This window comes from Bos javanicus, chromosome 10, assembly GCF_032452875.1.
Source record: "Bos javanicus breed banteng chromosome 10, ARS-OSU_banteng_1.0, whole genome shotgun sequence".
Classification (NCBI taxonomy): Eukaryota; Metazoa; Chordata; class Mammalia; order Artiodactyla; family Bovidae; genus Bos; species Bos javanicus.
In genome coordinates, this window is record NC_083877.1 from 54,581,084 (window position 1) to 54,600,286 (window position 19,203).

Sequence of the window (19,203 nt, forward strand, 5' to 3'; positions counted from 1 at the left end):
TATTCTATTGTCCACTCTATTTCTGTTCCATCTTATTCTCACGTCTAGGCTCTCATCTTTAAGGCGTGAGAGGTGAAACAAGGGGCAGCTGCCACCAGGACCCCATGTAAGCTTCTCATGGCCAAACTCTTTGGACTGAGAACTGTGTGAGGAAGAGACCATTGAGTTCAGCCCTCTTATTTCATATTTGAGGAAGCAAGGCCTGGAAAGTGTTGGATCACACACAGGTGGTAGCAGAGCTAAAACTAATATCAGCACACTGACGGTTAGTTGTCCAGCCCTCTTCAACTTGCCACATTACCTCCTAAGCGTTCCTTTGAATTTATAGCCAGCTTTATAGTTATTTGTGTATTTGTCTTATGTTTCTCTGACTGTAAATTCTGAGGGGAAGGAGTATATCTTATTTACATTTGTTGCCTTTGAAGTAGTTAACTGGGCTTCTCAGTACCTGTTAAATTGCAGTCAAAACATACTCTTGTACCAGACATGCCATTTTCCTACTCCTCACCGCTTTGAAGGTGTTCACCTCAAGACCTGGCCCCTGTTTGAAGCCTTGGTCAGATTGTGCCCTGTTTCTGACTTCTCAGGGTCTTCAGTCCTCCCAATGATCTTGATAGATAAAATCTCTCATATTGAGGAAACAGGCTCGGAGAGGTTACATGACTTGCCATGGATCACACAGCTGGAAGCGACAAAGCCCCATTACATGTTTGATATCCTGTGCTGGGTGACATCTTGATTCCTGAGGATCTTGTTTCATGTGTCTTTTGTGGAAAATGAGTTCATTTTGTTTCCTTATCCTGACTGCTAGCTTCTTGAGGAGAGTGGCGAGATCACATATTTCTCCTGTGCCATTTGTAGTTGCCAGCACAGTACTGGGCATGTAGAAATTGCTTATCAAATACTGTTAAATTGAATGCAAATGTAACTTAATTTACCAAAAAGAGCAGCTGTCAGTGGCACTCTAAGACACTTTTTGAGTCATTCCTGAATGTAATCAGCAGGGAACAGAGGGAAGCGGAGGAGGGATGAGCTGTCAGAGAAAGTCAGATGGTAGACACAATTAGCAATGGAGTGGCAGCTGGCCTGCTGTCAGACCGGTGGTGAGGGGTGGAGGGGAAGCTGCACATAAGAACACAGTCCAGGCAACACAAAAAGTTTACTGCGGGGATGAGGGATGGGAGAGGAGTACTCAGAAGCAGCCTAACAGCTGTCCAGGTTAATGAAGATAGAGCACTCAGATACATTGAGAAAACATTGATTAAAGGAATATCCAGACCTTGATGTGGCTTTGGAGGACTGATTTCTAGGGTGAGCTTTGAATGGATAGAGAAGCGTTTGGCTTAGTTTGTGATCATTCTGTTAATTACTGAGGCTGTGAGAAAAGGAACATAAGTAGACGAGGTTGTTGCTGGTGAAACAACTTCCCTCCCCTTTTCTCTACTATGGTGATCAGTAGGGTCTCAGTCCTGAGCCCTGATGGTCAGAAGTGAAGGGAATTCAAATGACTGCACGTGTCCTCGGTGCCCAGAGATGTGTTGTGATGACCAGCCCATGGCTGTTCTGGTACTGCTTCATTTTACTTTCTTTGCATTGCCCTGAAAGTTAGTGAGGTGCTTTAGAAATTCCAGTACTTTGACAGCTAAACTGTATTTCCAATTCTGCCTTTTCCCAAAAGGGTCATAAAAATCCACTGACAGACCACATGCTCCAGATTTTGGTTTGGAAAGTCACACTGCATCTCCTGAGTTAACAATCATTTTGCATCTGAACCAGATGTGAAGCCTCTTGCATTAGAATGCATGCGGTAAATGTCCAGTTTCCTCTGAGAAGCCTGCACATGTTCTTTTGTTAAGTTCTGTCTCCTACAGAGGTCAAGATCAAGAGCTTTCAGAGGAGAAGTAATAGAAGTTGAGTCTGTTCTTTTCTGTGTCAGAAATGTTCAATTTAGAACTATTTTATAAAAGCTAAAGCTATATGTACCTCAACTGCTTAGAGATACTAGTAGTTAAGGGAAATTATTTCAAATAAAAATTGTAATTTCTATGCAGAATAATTTTCTTTATCATGTTCTATCTAAAATGTAAATATGGAAAAGCTTTTCTTGAACATTTGCATATGAACTTTTAAGGTGATACTCATTTCTAGGAAAATTTCAGTATTATTGTTACGACTTTTGGTTTATTTTCAGTGTTTGATAGCTATATAGCAATTGTATTTTTCTATGATGTACAAATAAATAGGAAAGTTCTAAATTAAAATGATGTCAGTGACAACACCATTATTTTAATGGAAAGGTAATCCTTGGGGTCAAAGCGCTCAACTTACTAATTTTTGCAATCAAATTTGTTGGTATGTGAGGGCTAGTTCAGTTCAGTTGCTCTGTCATGTCTGACTCTTTGTGACCCCATGGACTGCAGCGTGCCAGGCTTCCCTGTCCATTATCAACTCCCAGATCCTACTCAAACTCATGTCTATTGCATTGGTGATGCCATCCAACCATCTCATCCTCTGTCGTCCCCTTCTCCTCCCTCCTTCAATTTTTCCAGCATCAGGGTCTTTTCAACTGAGTTGGTTCTTCACATCAGGTAGCCTAAGTATTGGAGCTGAAACTTTAGCTTCAGCATCAGCCCTTCCAATGAATATTCAGGACTAATTCCTTTAGTATTGACTGGTTGGATCTCCTTGCAGTCCAAGGGACTCTGAAGAGTCTTCTCCAACACCACACTTCAAAAGCATCAATTCTTTGGTGGTCAGCTTTCTTTGTACTCCAACTCTCACATCCATACCTGACTACTGGAAAAACCATAACTTTGACTAGACGGACCTTTGTTGACAAAGTAATGTCTCTGCTTTCTAATATGCTGTCTAGGTTGGTCATAGCTTTTCTTCCAAGGAGCAAGAGTCTTTTAATTTCATGACTGCAGTCAGCATCTGCAGTGATTTTGGATCCTGAAAAAATAGAAGTCGTCACTGGTTCCATTGTTTCCCCATATATTTGCTGTGAAGTGATGGGACCGGATGCCATGATCTTAGTATGTTGAGCTTTAAGCCAACTTTGTCACTCTCCTCTTTCACTTTCATCAGGAGGCTCTTCAGTTCTTTTTCACTTTCTGCCATAAGGGTGGTGTCATCTGCGTATCTGAGGTTATTGATATTTCTCCCAGCAATCTTGATTCCAGCTTGTGCTTCTTCCAGCCCAGCGTTTCTCATGATGTACTCTGCATATAAATTAAATAAGCAGGGTGACAATATACACCCGTGACGTACTCCTTTTCCTATTTGGAACCAGTCTGTTGTTCCATGTCCAGTTCTGTTGCTTCTTGACTGCCATATAGATTTCTCAAGAGGCAGGTCAGGTGGAGGATATTCCCATCTCTCAGATTCTTCACCAAATGAGCCACAAGGGAAGCCCATGTGAGGGCTAACTTTATACTTTTAACAAGTGGGTTTATTAAAGCATGATTATAGAATTATGTGAATGATTTCCATATGTAGCTTATAAAACTTTTTTTTTTTTTTTTACTACTTTGAAGTCACCTCTTTCTTATATAGATTCGCATCTTATCCTCATTAAGATGAAGTACAGTATTACATGTTTCTTCAGTTTCCTCCAAACCCTCAAACAAAGTTTCGAAAGTTGTTGCTTGTCAATCTGTTATTCATGCACAACTACTTACATCCTCACGGTGTTCCTTTCATGTGTTTTATGCTCCTCTTGCCTGTAATTTTCTTTCCCCTCTTGGCTTGTTCTCCTGCAGATTCATAGTTTCCTTGCTAACACAGAATCTTTATTTTGCCTTAGTGTACCTATATTGCTGTCTCTTTATTCACTCTTTCTTTTAATAAGGCCGTGTAGATTCTTTCTGAGTGACCATCTTGCTCACTGACTTTGGCCCCTATATTCTTAGTCCCCTCCCTTCAGATGTCTTTCTCATAGGTGCATTCAGAAAATAGAACTTGGAACTTCCCTTGTGGCCCAGTGGTTATGACTCCAAACTTCCAAAGCAGGGGGCATGGGTTCACGGTGGGAACACATGCTACGCAGTATGGCCAAAAAAGAAAATAGGAGCTTGGTTCCCATAGGTGTGCTTACTACCTGGTTGATGACAAAGACAGGTGTAGGTTTGGGGACCAAGTTCTAACCTGAACGCTTGAGTTTTCCATTTGCACAGGGCAGGAACCTGCTTGGGTAGATTAGGGAGGCTTGGAAATTGCATGGGTTAAGCAGGAGGGAGCAAATAGTTGGAAACATTTCCCTGACTTAGGTAAGAATCTCTCTGGCTTTTGATAAAGTAACTACTACCTGGGTCTTAGATTCCAAGTGTTGTTCCTGATGAGCTAAGTGGTCTTCCCAGTGTATATGGGTAGGTATCCTCCTGATTCCTCGAATTCATAAGCCACCTCTCCGCCTTTTTTGATCTACTTCTTACTTTGTTGGTGTTCAACTTTGGCGTGATTCTGTCCACCTGTCTGGGACCTCCGTTTGTATTTACCACTTCTGAACTGAAGTTGGTTCTGTGCCACCTTCATATGAGGCTGCCTTCTTGGGTAGGGAACACTAGGGGTTGCTCTGTTGCCATCTTACCTGTGCCCTTTCCTCCTTCCCTGGAACTTCCCGATGGTTCTAAGTGGCAGTCCTTGCATGTGTAGCATTCCTCATGATACAGCCATTAGCTGGAACAAGGGGTCCTGTGGAGAAAATACAATAGTAGTAATTCCTTTTGAATTTATGGGAAAAGTCAAGTTAGTGCAGAGGATTTTAGGTTTTTCTCCCATCTGCTCTGTTATTCTCTGCTGTACTTTAGTACAAAGTGGCTTATGATACAGAGCAAAATAATATATTTTCAGTTATTTTGCTGTATCACATAGTAAGTTTGCTATATCATTTCATTGTGTTCTTCAAAGCATATTTTGACTTCTGAGGGTTCTGCCCAAGCATAGGTTGTTGAGTCCATCAAGAATAATGTGGCTGTACTTTGTAATGCCCTTTAGGAAAAAATCAACAGTGTAGCTGGTTATAAGCATCCTTCCAGTAGTTCCATTTTGCAAGTACACTGGTTTTCTGTCGCAAGGAAGATGCTACTGCTTGGTTCATCTCTGGCCAGTTTGGTCTAGATTTTCCCTGGACTATTCAGCCTTAGATCCACAGCTCTCTTTTCCCTTTGAGTGACTCAATGATCATTGTTTCCAAGACACTTTCCTTATTTTCTGAAGCTCCAGTTAGCCCTTTTTGGAATTCTTACCAGGGTCTTTCAATACATTCCAGATTTTCGCTCCCAGATAACAAGAGTCCTAAGGTTGTGGTTAAGTGGGCAAGATTTGAGAGATGGTGTGTTTAGGAAATGTTGAATGAAAAAGCCTCGCAGACCTTGTAATGAGCTGTCAGTCTGAGGTGTTTAGGGAGAAAGAAAGTGTTGGGTACAAAGTTGAAGGCAAGTGAGATGATTCAGAGCCATTTGAGGTTGAGCTTTCCACACTGGTTTTCCACACGTGTGCGGTGGAGCTTTTGTTAGGACCTTGTTGGGTTCACAGGCCTTGGAGGTGGGCTTACCTTCACTTCTTTTACCAGAGCGGTTCTAAATTCACCTGTTTTATATATTAGAGCACCAGGTTAGATTTCATTTGAAGAAACTTGCTAAGGAAAGTTTGCAACCAGCTGGACAAGAGCACTTTTCTGAGGGAGTGAAGGATCTGTGGCAGTGACGTGAGGTAGTTTTTCTGAGCTCCAGTGCCAGAACGTCTTGCTGGCTGTGAAGACGCTGACCTGCTAGGGACAAAAAGTAACCCAAACTTACAGCTGCTCTAAGTCAGCCAAGAAGCTCCCCAAACATAAAATCAGCTGCAACATAATGTGTTCATTCCTTATTGCTCAATTGACTATCCTAACAGGAAAAAGCCACTGTGTGCTGAACAGACATGCCTGAGCCTTGCTGTCACTTACAGAGTGTGGCTCACACATGCTTCCTTAACTACTCTCACAAGAGTGGACATGTGAATTCACTCCAGATTTTTAAAAATAAAAGAAAATAAAGAAAGACTAGTATGCATTACGACCTTTTCAATTAATGACACATTTATGAGAATACCTAATACTATATAGTATTTGGAATAATATTTGGAATTCTCTCATAAATGTATCATCAATTGAGAGGGTTGTCATGTGCACTAGTTTAGCAAATAACTTTGCCAGGCAGTGTCAGTGAGAAGTTTGGAGATCTCTGAGTGTGGATTATAACTCATTTGACTATAGATTTTTATTCCAGTTTAAAAAATAATAATAAAGAGGAAAAAAGGCATTTGAATAAAAGTTTATAGACTCTTAAGGCACCTCCATGGATCCCAGAAGACTTGAGATCCCACAGATTTGAGGCCTCTCATAAGGACTGCAGTGCCTTGTTCTTTATGATGTGTTATTTTTATCTCCTTTAAGACATTGTCTTGTGCTTAATTTTCTAAAATAAGATACATTATTTCCTTGGAACCTAACAGGTGAAGTCGGAAAACATAAACAAGGATATATCAGATTGAAAAATGCAGCTAACTAGCTTGAACTAGCACATATCTAGTTCTGCATGCAACAAACAGGGAATACAGGTTATTTTCATACTTAACACCCCCCCCATTTGATATTAAGCAGACCACATTTACTGATCCAAAGGTAATAAAATTAGAAAACAACAACAATAATCACAAAAAAAGACAACAGTGATCTGACAGGCTGATTTAGAAATAGGCTGGATGACTGCAAGTTCTTCTGTCCTCTTTTGCATAAGTAAACTTAAGGCACTCCCTAGTCTATACACAGCTGTTGATAGAAATGCAAACAGTCCCTTGCTAAGACTGCCTACTGAATAGGTGGAACTGGGCAAGACTTCTTGAGAATCAATAAGAAGTATATCCCACTGGACCTGGGCCATAGGTGAGTTTCTTTTTTTTTTTTCCTTTCTGGTTTAGCTGTTAATATGATACATAGGGAGTAGCTAAACATGTGTTATAAATATATTAACAGAGAGAGTGGACCTGACAAAGGCTAGAAAGACCTATAGCCGGCTGTTTAGAGCTTATCAGCACCAAACGAGAGAGGCTAAGAATCCTAGTACTGTTGTCTGGTGCTGCTAAAACGTCAGAAAATAGTTCGATTTTTTTCATGAGCCTATTTTACTGTTTTTAAAAGAACTAAGTTAACATATGGTGGAATATTTACAGACAATAGTGTTTTAAACTCATGATCAACTTGTCTCTGTATGCTGCCTTTTCGTCAATATATGATAAAACCCAAGCTGGCACCATGGAGAAGCACTTGGGTTTCAGAAATGGCCCTGTTCCCAGACTTAGCTGGAGGAAAACTCCTTTCCTTATTGAAAAAGCAGAAGTCCTTAAAGACAGAGTAGTGCATGAGCTTGGGAAGGGGTCCAATACCTTAAAATTGACCTAGCCGCTCACCGTTATAAGGAGAGCACCGGTATTCATTGACTGGCATTGTTGGTGTAAGGTCAGTTTTTGCTCGCACAAGCTGAAGTTTAGGATGAGTACCTGGAGATGAGGGACAGGAAAGCCAGAAAAGGAGAGAGGGCAGAGGGGTCATGACTCGGAGTAATGAATAGAAGTGGGACTGTTAGAACTCAACAGGAGGGAATCATAGGGTGGATAGGAGACTGTGGAAAAGAAAACCAGCTGTGAAGAGATGATGTGATTTCATAAGCCAGCCTGCATCTGAGAAGCATATCCCTGGGGCAGAGAACAGCTCTGCTCTGATGTGGTCAGCGCAGGCAAGGCTATGGGGTCGGCAGAATGAGGGAGAAGTAAAGACATACCCAGTGTATCCTGGTGGCCTTTGTGAGAATCTGTATGCCAGACCAGGGCTTCGCCTCAATAGGGTGTGTGTAATAGGGGCCGTCACCATTCACACTTCCTGAGAGTATGCACTTACATACAGTGCATGCACACTCAGTTGTGTCCGACTCTTTGTGACCCCATGGACTGTAGCCCACCAGACTCTTCTATTCTTGGAATTTTCCAGGCAAGAATACTGGAGTGGATTGCCATTTCCTCCTCCAGGGGATCTTCCTGACCCAGGGAATCCGCATCTCCTGCCTTGGCAGGTGATTCTTTACCACTGAGCCACTGGGGCACAGTGCATCTCATCACAGAAAAGATGAGGTACAGTCTGTGCCCTTTGATAAAGAAGTCAGGGAAATGTTACAGTGCACTGTAAAAAATCACACTTAACAAAACAACAGTGACAATGATGTCCTAGTATGCAAATGAAGGAGTCTAGAAAGGCAGGACGGTGGTGTACTCTGGACACAGTTTCTCTACATGAATAAATATAGAGTTTTTGTCCTAGTTTTTTAAAAAGGCAATGATGAAGGAACCCTCTCTTCCCCAGCTACTGCCAACTCAGGGATATTTACCCCATTGTTTTTATTGTTTGGACAGTCATCTTCAACAGGTCTGGATTCTTTTAATTCACAATTTTTTTCATCCTAAAATTTTCTTGTTGTGAAAGAAGCATTGTTGCTCCATCACAAAGTGAGGTGATTCTCTTCTTGATTGGGTGTATTTCCTCCAAGAAATCAGCATCTTCCCTGTGTTACCTCACATGAAAAGCTTTGAGGCAGGTGAGATGCACATGGACAGCCAGGTTGTGTTGGCCAAAGGCCTTCCAGCCCTCCCACATTCCAGTAGGACCAGACTTGGCAGAATCCTCAACTCTGTTTCTCAGTCATAAATGGAAAGGTATTCTGTGTTTTGCAACCTTGGAAATGCATTCTTCAGTTTCAGGTCCTTTGAGTGCTTCTTCGTTTGTAATCCTTCCAGTCCTGGCTGTGGTAGCAGCATGCTCACTCTTCATATTTCCATCTTTGACTCTTGGCCCTGGGAGCTTGGCATCACTCTGGCATAGCCAACGACTCTTCACTTCTACTTCTTCAAAACTTAATAGCAGGATTTCCTCTATGAATCAGTTAGTCTTGCAGATATATTGCCTTCCAGGTAGCTTAGGTCTTTTCATACTGTTCATGGGGTTCTTAAGGCAAGAATACTGAAGTGGTTTGCCATTCCCTTCTCCAGTCCTGAATACTCACTGGAAGGACTGATGCTTAAGCTGAAACTCCAATACTTTGGCCACCTGATGTGAAGAACTGACTCATTTGAAAAGACCCTGATGCTGAGAAAGATTGAAGGAAGGAGGAAAAGGGGACTACAGAGGATAAGATGGTTGGATGGCATCACCGACTCAACAGACATGAGTTTGAGTAAACTCTGGGAGTTGGTGATGGACAGGGAAGCCTGGAGTGCTGCAGTCCATGGGGTTGCAAAGAGTCAGACACGACTGAGCAACTGAACTGAACCAAGCTTAGGTCACTCCTCCTCTTCCATTTTCAGAAAATATTTTTACTCCATTCTTTGGGAGCTTTATTAGGTTCAGTGTCCCTCTTAAGATATCATGGAAAAAACACCAGTCTTAATGTCATAATATCAGTTTTCAAACCTTAATCTGTTGTAGTCATTAGAAGAGCTACGATAAATCGATTTCCATCATGGATTTTGTTACTCACTTTACACAGGTGGGTGGTGGTGTCCCACTGTTTGAATTTAGGAGACGTTGACTCTGGCACCTATGTTTCATTGTCTTCGAGGGAGTAGACTTCACAGGTATTGCACTTCTTTGTAATTCTTGGAGTCTTCCTTGCTTCATGGTGTCTTTAAGAAGCATATTTAGCCACGGGTGAGACTTTCCATTGACAGGACATGTAATTGTGACCATTATGGGGATACTTTCATATTATTTGAGATATTACTCAGCAAACCAAACAGCCACTCCTGTTACCATGGTATTGCCTATATTTTACAAGTGACAGATTCTGTAGTACACCTTTATTCCTGTTACCCTGTGTCTATAAAACAAGATGTACTTGTCACAAACTGTGAGTAATACAACCCCCAGTGTTTACTTTTCATAAATTTCAGTAAACATTCATATTCTGATCCTAAAAGAGGTGTGGACAACAAATAATGTATTTGGAATAAATGAATCAATGATCTCTATAGCTTAAAAAAACAAAAAAGCCAGTATCTCATTTGAGTTGTTGACAGTGGTCTTCCAGAAGAACATATTCTACTTCCATTAAACATTCTGGTGCCTGTTCTTTATGTAGTTGCTTGAATTATTGCTCTACTGGTTTATGTTGGTTACTTACAGACGTGATGGTAACATCTCAGAAATAGTAGGTCAACTCTTGGGTTGGAATTGTTTATTTTTTCTTTATTCTGGACCTTCTCTTTAATACTCATAAAGAATTGCAAATGTCTGAAGGATGCTTTTACAAATGATATATTTGGATGTCTTGGCAATATTTGGGAATGTATATTTAATTCAACAGTTTTTGTAGATAATTCTTTCTTTTCTTTGAATAATTTGGTACTTTAGATATCATCTAAATGGCATTTAGATATCATCATCTGCTAGAAGTTAGTCTTTTCACTTTGTTTAAATAGGGAAAATGGAATATTCCTATGTAACAGGCACATGTATAAGTATTAAGATATGTAAATTTAGATTCTGTCAGTTTTTAGTTACATGCCTCTCTTTTCGCTATTAATGGTGGATGTATGATATTACTACAAAACACTATATTGAGAAGAATCCATTTACAAATCATAGGTTATAGGTGAATATGTAGTGCACTTATAATCTAATATTCTGAAATTGGATAAAGCCAAACTCATCTTTCAATAAGGAGACAAGGAAGAAAGAGATTCCTGTTCCTGTCTATTTTTCAAAGCCCATTACATTTCTACTTAACTTCTCTCTACCTAAGATCTTCTTGAAAAGAATAATTATGTGTTTACACCAAGTCTTGGTTGTAACACATGGGATCTTTGATCTTTGTTATGGCACATGAAATCTTTTTTTTCTTTTCATGTTTTTAATATTTACTTTTATTTATTTGGCTGCACTGTGTCTTGCCACATGTGGGATCTAGTTCCCTGACCAGGAATTGAACCTTGGCTCCCTGCATTGGGAGCTCAGAATCTTAGCCACCAGATCATCAGGGAAGCCCCTACCTAAGATCTTTGCACAAACAAAATAAGCTCTTTGTTTATAATTTCATCTATTTCACTGTCAACCTATTCAGGAGGGCAGAAACGTATCCATTCAAACTAGACCAGAAATTGAGAAGAGGAAGGTCATGTGCACAGAGAGCAGAGAATGTCTCCTACTGTAGAAATGGGGAGCCCCACTCTTGGGCAGTACACATCTTGCTTTCCCAGTGAAAGTAAATGTGTTTCACTTCAGGGTGTAGCAATTGCAGTGACCTAAGACAGTGGAAACAGTGTCAGACTTTATTTTTGGGGCTCCAAAATCACTGCAGATGGTGATTGCAGCCATGAAATTAAAAGAAAAAGCCATGAAATTACTCCTTGGAAGGAAAGTTATGACCAACCTAGATGGCATATTCAAAAGCAGAGACATTACTTTGCCAACAAAGGTCCGTCCAGTCAAGGCTATGGTTTTCCCGGTGGTCATGTACTGATGTGAGAGTTGGACTGTGAAGAAAGCTGAGTGCTGAAGAATTGATGCTTTTGAAGTGTGGTGATGGAGAAGACTCTTGAGAGTCCCTTGGACTGCAAGGAGATCCAACCAGTCCATTCTAAAGGAGATCAGTCCTGAGTGTTCATTGGAAGGACTGATGCTGAAGCTGAAACTCCAGTACTTTGGCCACCTCATGCGAAGAGCTGACTCATTGGAAAAGACCCTGATGATGGAAGGGACTGGGGGCAGGAGGAGAAGGGGATGACAGAGGATGAGATGGCTGGATGGCATCACCAACTCGATGGACATGAGTTTGGGTGAACTCCGGGAGTTGGTGATGGACAGGGAGGCCTGGCGTGCTGTGATTCATGGGGTCGCAAAGAGTCGGACACGACTGAGCGACTGAACTGAACTGAAGACAGTGGTAGCCAGAGCTCATTTGGTAAACACAAGTTACCCCTACTCAGATCTTGGTATATTATAAAATGCTTTGGTGATGAACACTCTAGCTCTGACAGTGCTGAAATAACCCAGTTAAAACTCACTGTTAGATCAGAATGCCAAAGTAACTTTTGTGATAAAGACCTTGTACATGACTGCACCTAAATTGAATTTTTCAATTTTTTCAGAAGGTTCAGGCACTGGTTGTAAAATTACATGCTTTGCCTAACAAGAATGTGATGAGGCTTTAGTATATGTATTGATATACATATTGATATGTATATGCTTTAGTAATAGTATTGATAAAGAGAAATTTCAGTTATTGAACACAATGCAAACCAAGCAGTGTGCTAAAATTTTCTGTGGTTTATGTCACTTCATCCTTAAAGTAACCCAGTGAGGTTTGTAATGTTATTTCTACTTTGTAGTTTAAGAATGGAGGCTTAGTGTGAAGAACTTGGACCAAGTCACACCAACAAGGGTTCAGAATTTGAATCCAAACCTACTTACCACCATATTAAGAAAACATCCCTTTCTTATACAGACTTGAAGTTTTCCTTAAGGATGATGACAAAAAGTCATGACTGTCTACTACCATTTGTGGCATATGGTAGTGGTTTCGGTAATAGTATCTCTCCCTGCTTTGTTACTCTCTGTACTAAATATGGTTGATAGAGAGAAAATCGGCTTTCAAGAATTGGCTGGATTATCTGGGATAACTTTAGAATGACTCTGCCTTGTGATAGGGGATCCTAAGGCCGGAATCTATGACTGAATTTAATAGGAAGCTTCATGGAGAGTTTGGACTATGTTGTATGTGTGTGTGAGGGAGAGAGAGACACACAGAGACACAGATTCAAACACACAGAGAGATCTTTCCCCTTTGTTTTAGCCAAACCATTTTCTTCTATCTTATTTCCTGAAGAGCAATTAAAATATATTTTATTTTTCAAATAAGGAAGAAGATCATTGACTTTCTCTTACCAGCCACTTATCACCACATGATACTTGTTGAAGAAGTGGGTGTTCCTTGCTTTCTATTGTTACTCTGATGAGAGTGAGGGTGGAGAGTACTTTGAAAAAATATTTGTGTAAGGAGGAGAGAAAGAAGTGAGCTGGATAAGAAAGTCTTTGCCTATCCGAAATTGAGGGCATTCTTGACTTTTATTAATAGAAGACATTTCCTTGAGGTTTAGATGCTACGTCCTCCAGGAGGCATTGTGTTTAAAGAAGTGACCTTATATTCAAACGCTCTCCATAGATTCTTATTTTATGTCTTATTTTTACTTTAGGGATTCAGTCCTTTTTTTAGATTTCTAGGGAGGAAGATGGCCTGGGTATTGACCCTTCAGAACTAGACTGCTAGGTAATGATGCTAATAGCAGTTATTGTGTGCCAAGCACTATTCCAAAGTTTATATGTATACACTAACTCAATCCGCCCAACAGATGTTTGAGATAGATTTACTATTGTGCTTCATCAAATCTAAATGTGTTGATGCTGTATCTTGATTTTGCTAGAAGATGCTATTGAAAGGTTTTCACACAACTGTATTTCTAGTGCCATTTTATTTACAAACAATTGCAAGTTGTCATAGGTTGTAAAACTGTGAAATATAAGATATACCCTACTTATAAAAAAGTTAAAATAACAAAGCATATACTAATAGTATTAATAAAATAGGATATCATTCCCATTTTTAAAATGGAGACCCTGAGGCAAAAGACATTAAGTTTTCTAAAGTGACATGACTGAACTCATATGTGTTGTGATTCTAGAGTCCATGCTCTTAACCTCCACTTCTTCCTGTCTCTCAACAATACGTTGGAATTGAGCCCATGCTAACATGTGATAGACTGCCCAAGACCCAGTTACTCATCCTTTCACTGTGGCATTCATGATAGAATGGCACCGAGATTTTTCCAAGGGAGGAAGTATGTATGATGTGTATCTTTAGGGCTGTGATGACGGTTTTGCCCTAATGCATGCAAAGTGCTTGACATGTGGGCATCTGACATGTTTTTAGTAAGAGCAATGCAATTGGGAGGCCTTAATGAACTGGCTTCCCAAAGATCAGTAGGTTGGAGTACTTGCTGGAAATTGTGTGCACAACCTGCTGTTTGGGTGCCTCAAATTCTGCATTGTGTATTTTATTCTGTTCCCCTTTGTGCGCTAAAATACCAACATAAAAAGAGATGGGAATACTAGACCACCTGACCTGCCTCTTGAGAAACCTGTATGCAGGTCAGGAAGCAACAGTTAGAACTGGACATGGAACAACAGACTGGTTCCAAATAGGAAAAGGAGCACATCAAGGCTGTATATTGTCACCCTGCTTATTTAACTTATATGCAGAGTACATCATGAGAAATGCTGGTCTGGAAGAAGCACAAGCTGGAATCAAGATTGCCAGGAGAAATATCAATAACCTCAGATATGGTGATGATACCACCCTTATGGCAGAAAGTGAAGAAGAACTAAAGAGCCCCTTGATGAAAGTGAAAGAGAGTGAAAAAGCTGGCTTAAAGCTCAACATTCAGAAAACGAAGATCATGGCATCCAGTCCCATCACTTCATGGCAAATAGATGGGGAAACAGTGGAAACAGTGTCAGACTTTATTTTTTTGGGGCTCCAAAATCACTGCAGATGGTGATTGCAGCCATGAAATTAAAAGAAAAAGCCATGAAATTACTCCTTGGAAGGAAAGTTATGACCAACCTAGATAGCATATTCAAAAGCAGAGACATTACTTTGTCAACAAAGGTCTGTCTAGTCAAGGCTATGGTTTTTCCAGTGGTCATGAATGGATGTGAGAGTTGAACTATAAAGAAAGCTGAGTGCCAAAGAATTGATGCTTTTGAAGTGTGGTGATGGAGAAGACTCTTGAGAGTCCCTTGGACTGTAAGGAGATCCAACCAGTCCATCCTAAAGGAGATCAGTCCTGGGTGTTCATTGGAAGGACTAATGTTGAACCTGAAACTCCAATACTTTGGCCACCTGATACAAAGAGCTGACTCATTGGAAAAGACCCCAATGCTGGGAAAGATTGAGGGCAGGAGGAGAAGGGGATGACAGAGGATGAGATGGTTGGATGGCATCACTGGCTCAATGGACATGGGTTTGGGTGAACTCCAGGAGTTGGTGATGGACAGGGAGGCCTGGCGTGCTGCAGTTCATGGGGTCGCAAGGAGTCGGACACGACTGAGCGACTAAACTGATACTGAAAAATAATTCATTATTTCCATAATTGAAGAGTATAATACTTTTTTTTCTCCTGAAGAATAGGCTCCAGAGACACCACTCAGGACTTGAGTAACAAAAGTAATTTTTCGTACGAAGATGATTCTATGTGAAGACCTACCAGAATCTCAGATAAGAAACCTGTCACCATCAGTATCCTGCCAAAGCCCTGAAAAATCTCTATTAACAATTTGAAGACCTGCCTGTTCCCTGAAACCTTGTATTTCTTTGCAGCTTCCTTACTGTTTAGAATTCTGGTCTCTGTTAACCCAAACCAGCCTGGTCATTGTGTCCAATTTAGGACAAACTGTAAATAGCCTCCCAATTTGCTGAATGTTCCGCCCAACTGAAATTTATATTTCATTGTTGGATCACAGATCAATGGTTTGCTGCCAGATCCTTGAGATAAGTCAGGAGGTGAGTTCTCAACCCAAGAGGCTGGTGTCACTCATCATGCCTTTTCCTACTGTTTATCATTTTCTCCTTGGACAGTGTCCTTTCTCCCAACCAGTATGCTGTACTCCAACGTGGACAAACTGTTTAGTTGTCGAAAGATACTATACTGTGGTGGAGATACATTTTTGAGTACAGGTTGTCTACAATTGAGGTGATTATAAATAAAAATTTAAGTTTATTGATTTGACATAAGTTTAAAACACCAAACCATTGCTTTTGGTGCTTCTGATTATCATTTTACTTTTTTAGTCTTAAACTGAACATCTGATCAGTCAACTTGGACTTTTTTTTTATGTTTATTTTTTGGCTGCACTGGGTCTTAGTTACAACACGTGGGATCTTCAGTCTTCGTTGTGGCATGCAAACTCTTAGTTGTGGCCTGTGGGATCTAGTTCCCTGAAAGTGAAAGTGAAAGTTGCGCAGTTGTGTCTGACTCTTTACGACTCCGTGGACTATACAGTCCATGGAATTCTCCAGGCCAGAATAACTGGAATGGGTAGCCTTTCCCTTCTCCAGGGGATCTTCCCAACCGGGGGATCAAACCCAGGTTTTCCACATTGCAGGCAGATTCTTTACCGGCTGAGCCACAAGGAAAGCCCCGTGTTCCTTGACTAGGGATCATATCCAGGACCCCTGCGTAGGGAACACTGAGTCTTTGCCTATGAACCACCAGGGAAGTCTCAACTTGGACTGTTTTGAACCAGTTTTTACCTTAAACTAGTTACAAGTGGTTTGATAAACTTAGAGCAACTGTGGCCCAGTTAGAGATAGATTTAATTGGTCAGTGCTAACTTGATTCAGTGAAATTTATTCTGAACCAATCAAACCTCATGTGAGTCAGTCAGAACCTGCTTGTCCATGTGAGAGCTTATTTGAGCTAGCTAAAACCAGCCTGAAGCCTATTTGAGCTCTTGAAACCAGACCTAAATGGTTAGACACATGTGGTTTTAGCCAAAGTGGCTTTAGATCAATCAGAAATGGTTTTGTAGGTAGAACGTCTTTGAACTTAACTCTTTCATTCTCAACCAGAATGAACCATTGAGGTTCTTTTGAACAAGTGTGAATTGGTTAGAATGGATTGAAGTGTTTTATGTAATTTAAACCTGATTTTAGGCTAGTTCCAACTCTTGAAAATGACATATCTACTTAAAATTAATTGAAAATGGTTAGATTTAGCCAAAAAAGAGGGTCTTCTTTTCTGACTTAGTGCACTACTCCGAGCCAGTCAGTAATCTTTTGTGTCAGAAATGCATGTTTCAAGCTTCCCAGAGGCTATTTCAAAATTGTTTTAGGTCTTCAGAGCCCCGTCGGATCTGTCCAGAGTGGGGAGAGGAGCTTGAGCCAGCATTTAGTGAGTATCCAGCATCTCCCAAGCATTGTGCTGGGCACTCCACAAAGAGTGTCTCGTTCAATCCTTAGAACAATGGGGTGAAGTAGTGTACATTATCTTCTTTTTCATACAATGGAAACCTGAAAATCCAAGGTTGAAAAACATCAGAGTAGACAGTAGGTGGGAGACGTGGAATCAGTCTAGCTCTGCTTGACTTCAGAAGTCACGTGTTTCCTGTTAGGCTACCTTGTATACCAAACCTGGCCACTTAAAAAAAATATATATTTATTCATTTATTTGGCTTTGTCAGGTCTTAATCATGGTAAAGTAGGATCTTTCATTGCAGCACACAGATTCTCTAGTTGTGGCACGTGGGCTCAGTAGCTCCATGGCATGTGGGATTTTAGTTTCCTGTCCAGGAATTGGATCCACATCCCCAGCATTGCAAGGTAGATTCTTAACCACTGAACTACCAGGGAAGTCCCCCATACCTGGTTGCTTCTAAGTCCAACATACATTTGTAAAAATTTGAGGAATGGCCACAAAGCTTGGGGTAGAATAGACATTAGACTTGAAATTAGGAGACATTTGTTCTAGACTGTGCAAATGAGTTAAACTCTCTGGGTTCTGTTTTATTCTTTAGCAAACAACCCAGGAAATGGAAGGTCTGAACGTTTATTTTCAGGTAAACAAGGCAGATAATTATCTAAAGGTGTAGTCTAAAGAATATAAACTATGATTAACACCAACAGTGGTGTGTGTACCGTCAGTTGTGGTATTTCATTTGTTAACACTTCTTTTATGATGGTTTGGTTTTGAACAGACTGTTATGTATTGCTGTTACCATGAATAGAAAACAAAACCCGTGAAGACCATTTATAGACTTAGATGTGTAATTCTTCTCCCATGATAACTAAACACTTTAAATTTTGGGGCCCTAAAGATACATTCATCTGTCTTTGAATTCCATTTAAATAGGTTTAGAGAGTTCTAGAAGAGTGTGCCATTGATGACAACATTTTCTCCTGTACCTAAAATGATACAAAAACATATTTATAGAAATGACCAACTTTTTTTCAAAATAAAGAGGAAACAAGGTAGCCACAGAAACTTCTTACATCACTCTGCTTGCAGAATTTGGAGTTGCTTTCTGCTTTCTCATTTATTTGGAGGGGAACCGCCCCCCCAATAGGGTTCGATGTTATCTGGACCTACTTTTCAATTCTTATCTCTTATTTATGAATAACTTGGAGCCAGTCAGATGCTGTGATGAGACATGCTAGTCTTTATTTGCACCCAAGTGGTCATCTTCTGGAGAAGCGTTCTGCTGCACACCATCAATACTGGCAAGCTGCACCTGTGAGTACAGACGCTGTAAATGGAAAACCATCATCTGCGCTGTGTCACTCTTTACAGTGTGCAAACAGAGTGCTGGATGTTTGTAGAGGCTTTGCCCTTAGTGACTGACCAGCCATATCTGAATGTGAGGTCGTAGCTCTGCACTAAGGCTGCAGCCGCTCTTGGGAATCAGAATTCAGGATTTTTGAGCATAAGGTGAGTCACCAAATTGAGGATGGGCTAGGGGAGGCAACCTTGAAAAGTCAGTGAATGTCCTTGGCTGAGCTTTTATTAATTTTATGTATCTATAGGAATAATCCAATAGGAAGCATTGAGAATTGTGGTAAAGTTTCTGGATAGGAGCTGACAGAATGAAAAGGGGCCAATGAGAGGGAAATCAGCAGCATTTTTTTCCCTTTGTTTTGGCTACACTGAGTCTGTATTGCAGTGCATGGGCTCTTCATTGCCACATGTGGGCTTTCTCTAGTTGTGGCATGCAGGGGCTTCTCTAGTTGCAGCACATGGGCTTAGTTGCCTGGCAACATGTGGGATTTTAGCTCCCCCACCAGGGATCAAACCTGTATCCCCTGCATTGGAAGGTGATTCTTAACCACGGGGGAGGTCCCCCAAACCAGCAGAGTTTAATGCAGGACTTATAATTTGTATGTGGATAGGTAAATGTGTATGTTGAATGGGCAGATAGCATTAGCATTGTCAGTGATAACAGGATGATTGGTTTTCTGATTTTCAAGAGGGTTTATTGGTATTAGAAATGGGAGGATAAAAAGAAGTAAGCTTTCCCTGAAGATAGACTGTTTCCAGTCAGATTAATACTTTGAATAGTTTGAATCTATT

General features: G+C 40.7%; 2 protein-coding genes across 8 annotated transcripts in view; both read left to right on the top strand.

The window, feature by feature from the left end:
* LOC133256263 (uncharacterized) overlaps nucleotides 1–6,584 on the top strand; it is a 48,617-nt gene extending 42,033 nt beyond the window's left edge. The window contains exon 3 of the mRNA XM_061431226.1: nucleotides 1,679–6,584. Within this exon, the coding sequence (XP_061287210.1) occupies nucleotides 1,679–1,697 (19 nt within the window). The 3' untranslated portion in view covers nucleotides 1,698–6,584. The remainder of the gene's footprint in view (nucleotides 1–1,678) is intronic.
* RAB27A (RAB27A, member RAS oncogene family) overlaps nucleotides 1–19,203 on the top strand; it is a 95,138-nt gene that overhangs the window by 47,638 nt on the left and 28,297 nt on the right. Inside the window, exon 1 of one of the 7 annotated variants that reach the window (XM_061431233.1) lies at nucleotides 6,841–6,922. The exons of 4 other annotated variants lie outside the window; for them this stretch is intronic. The gene's annotated coding sequence lies outside the window, so the exon portion shown is untranslated. Of the gene's footprint in view, nucleotides 1–6,840; nucleotides 6,923–9,636; nucleotides 9,661–18,134; nucleotides 18,565–19,203 lie in introns of those variants that run through there. 2 more of the 7 variants (XM_061431234.1, XM_061431231.1) reach the window with 2 other exon arrangements.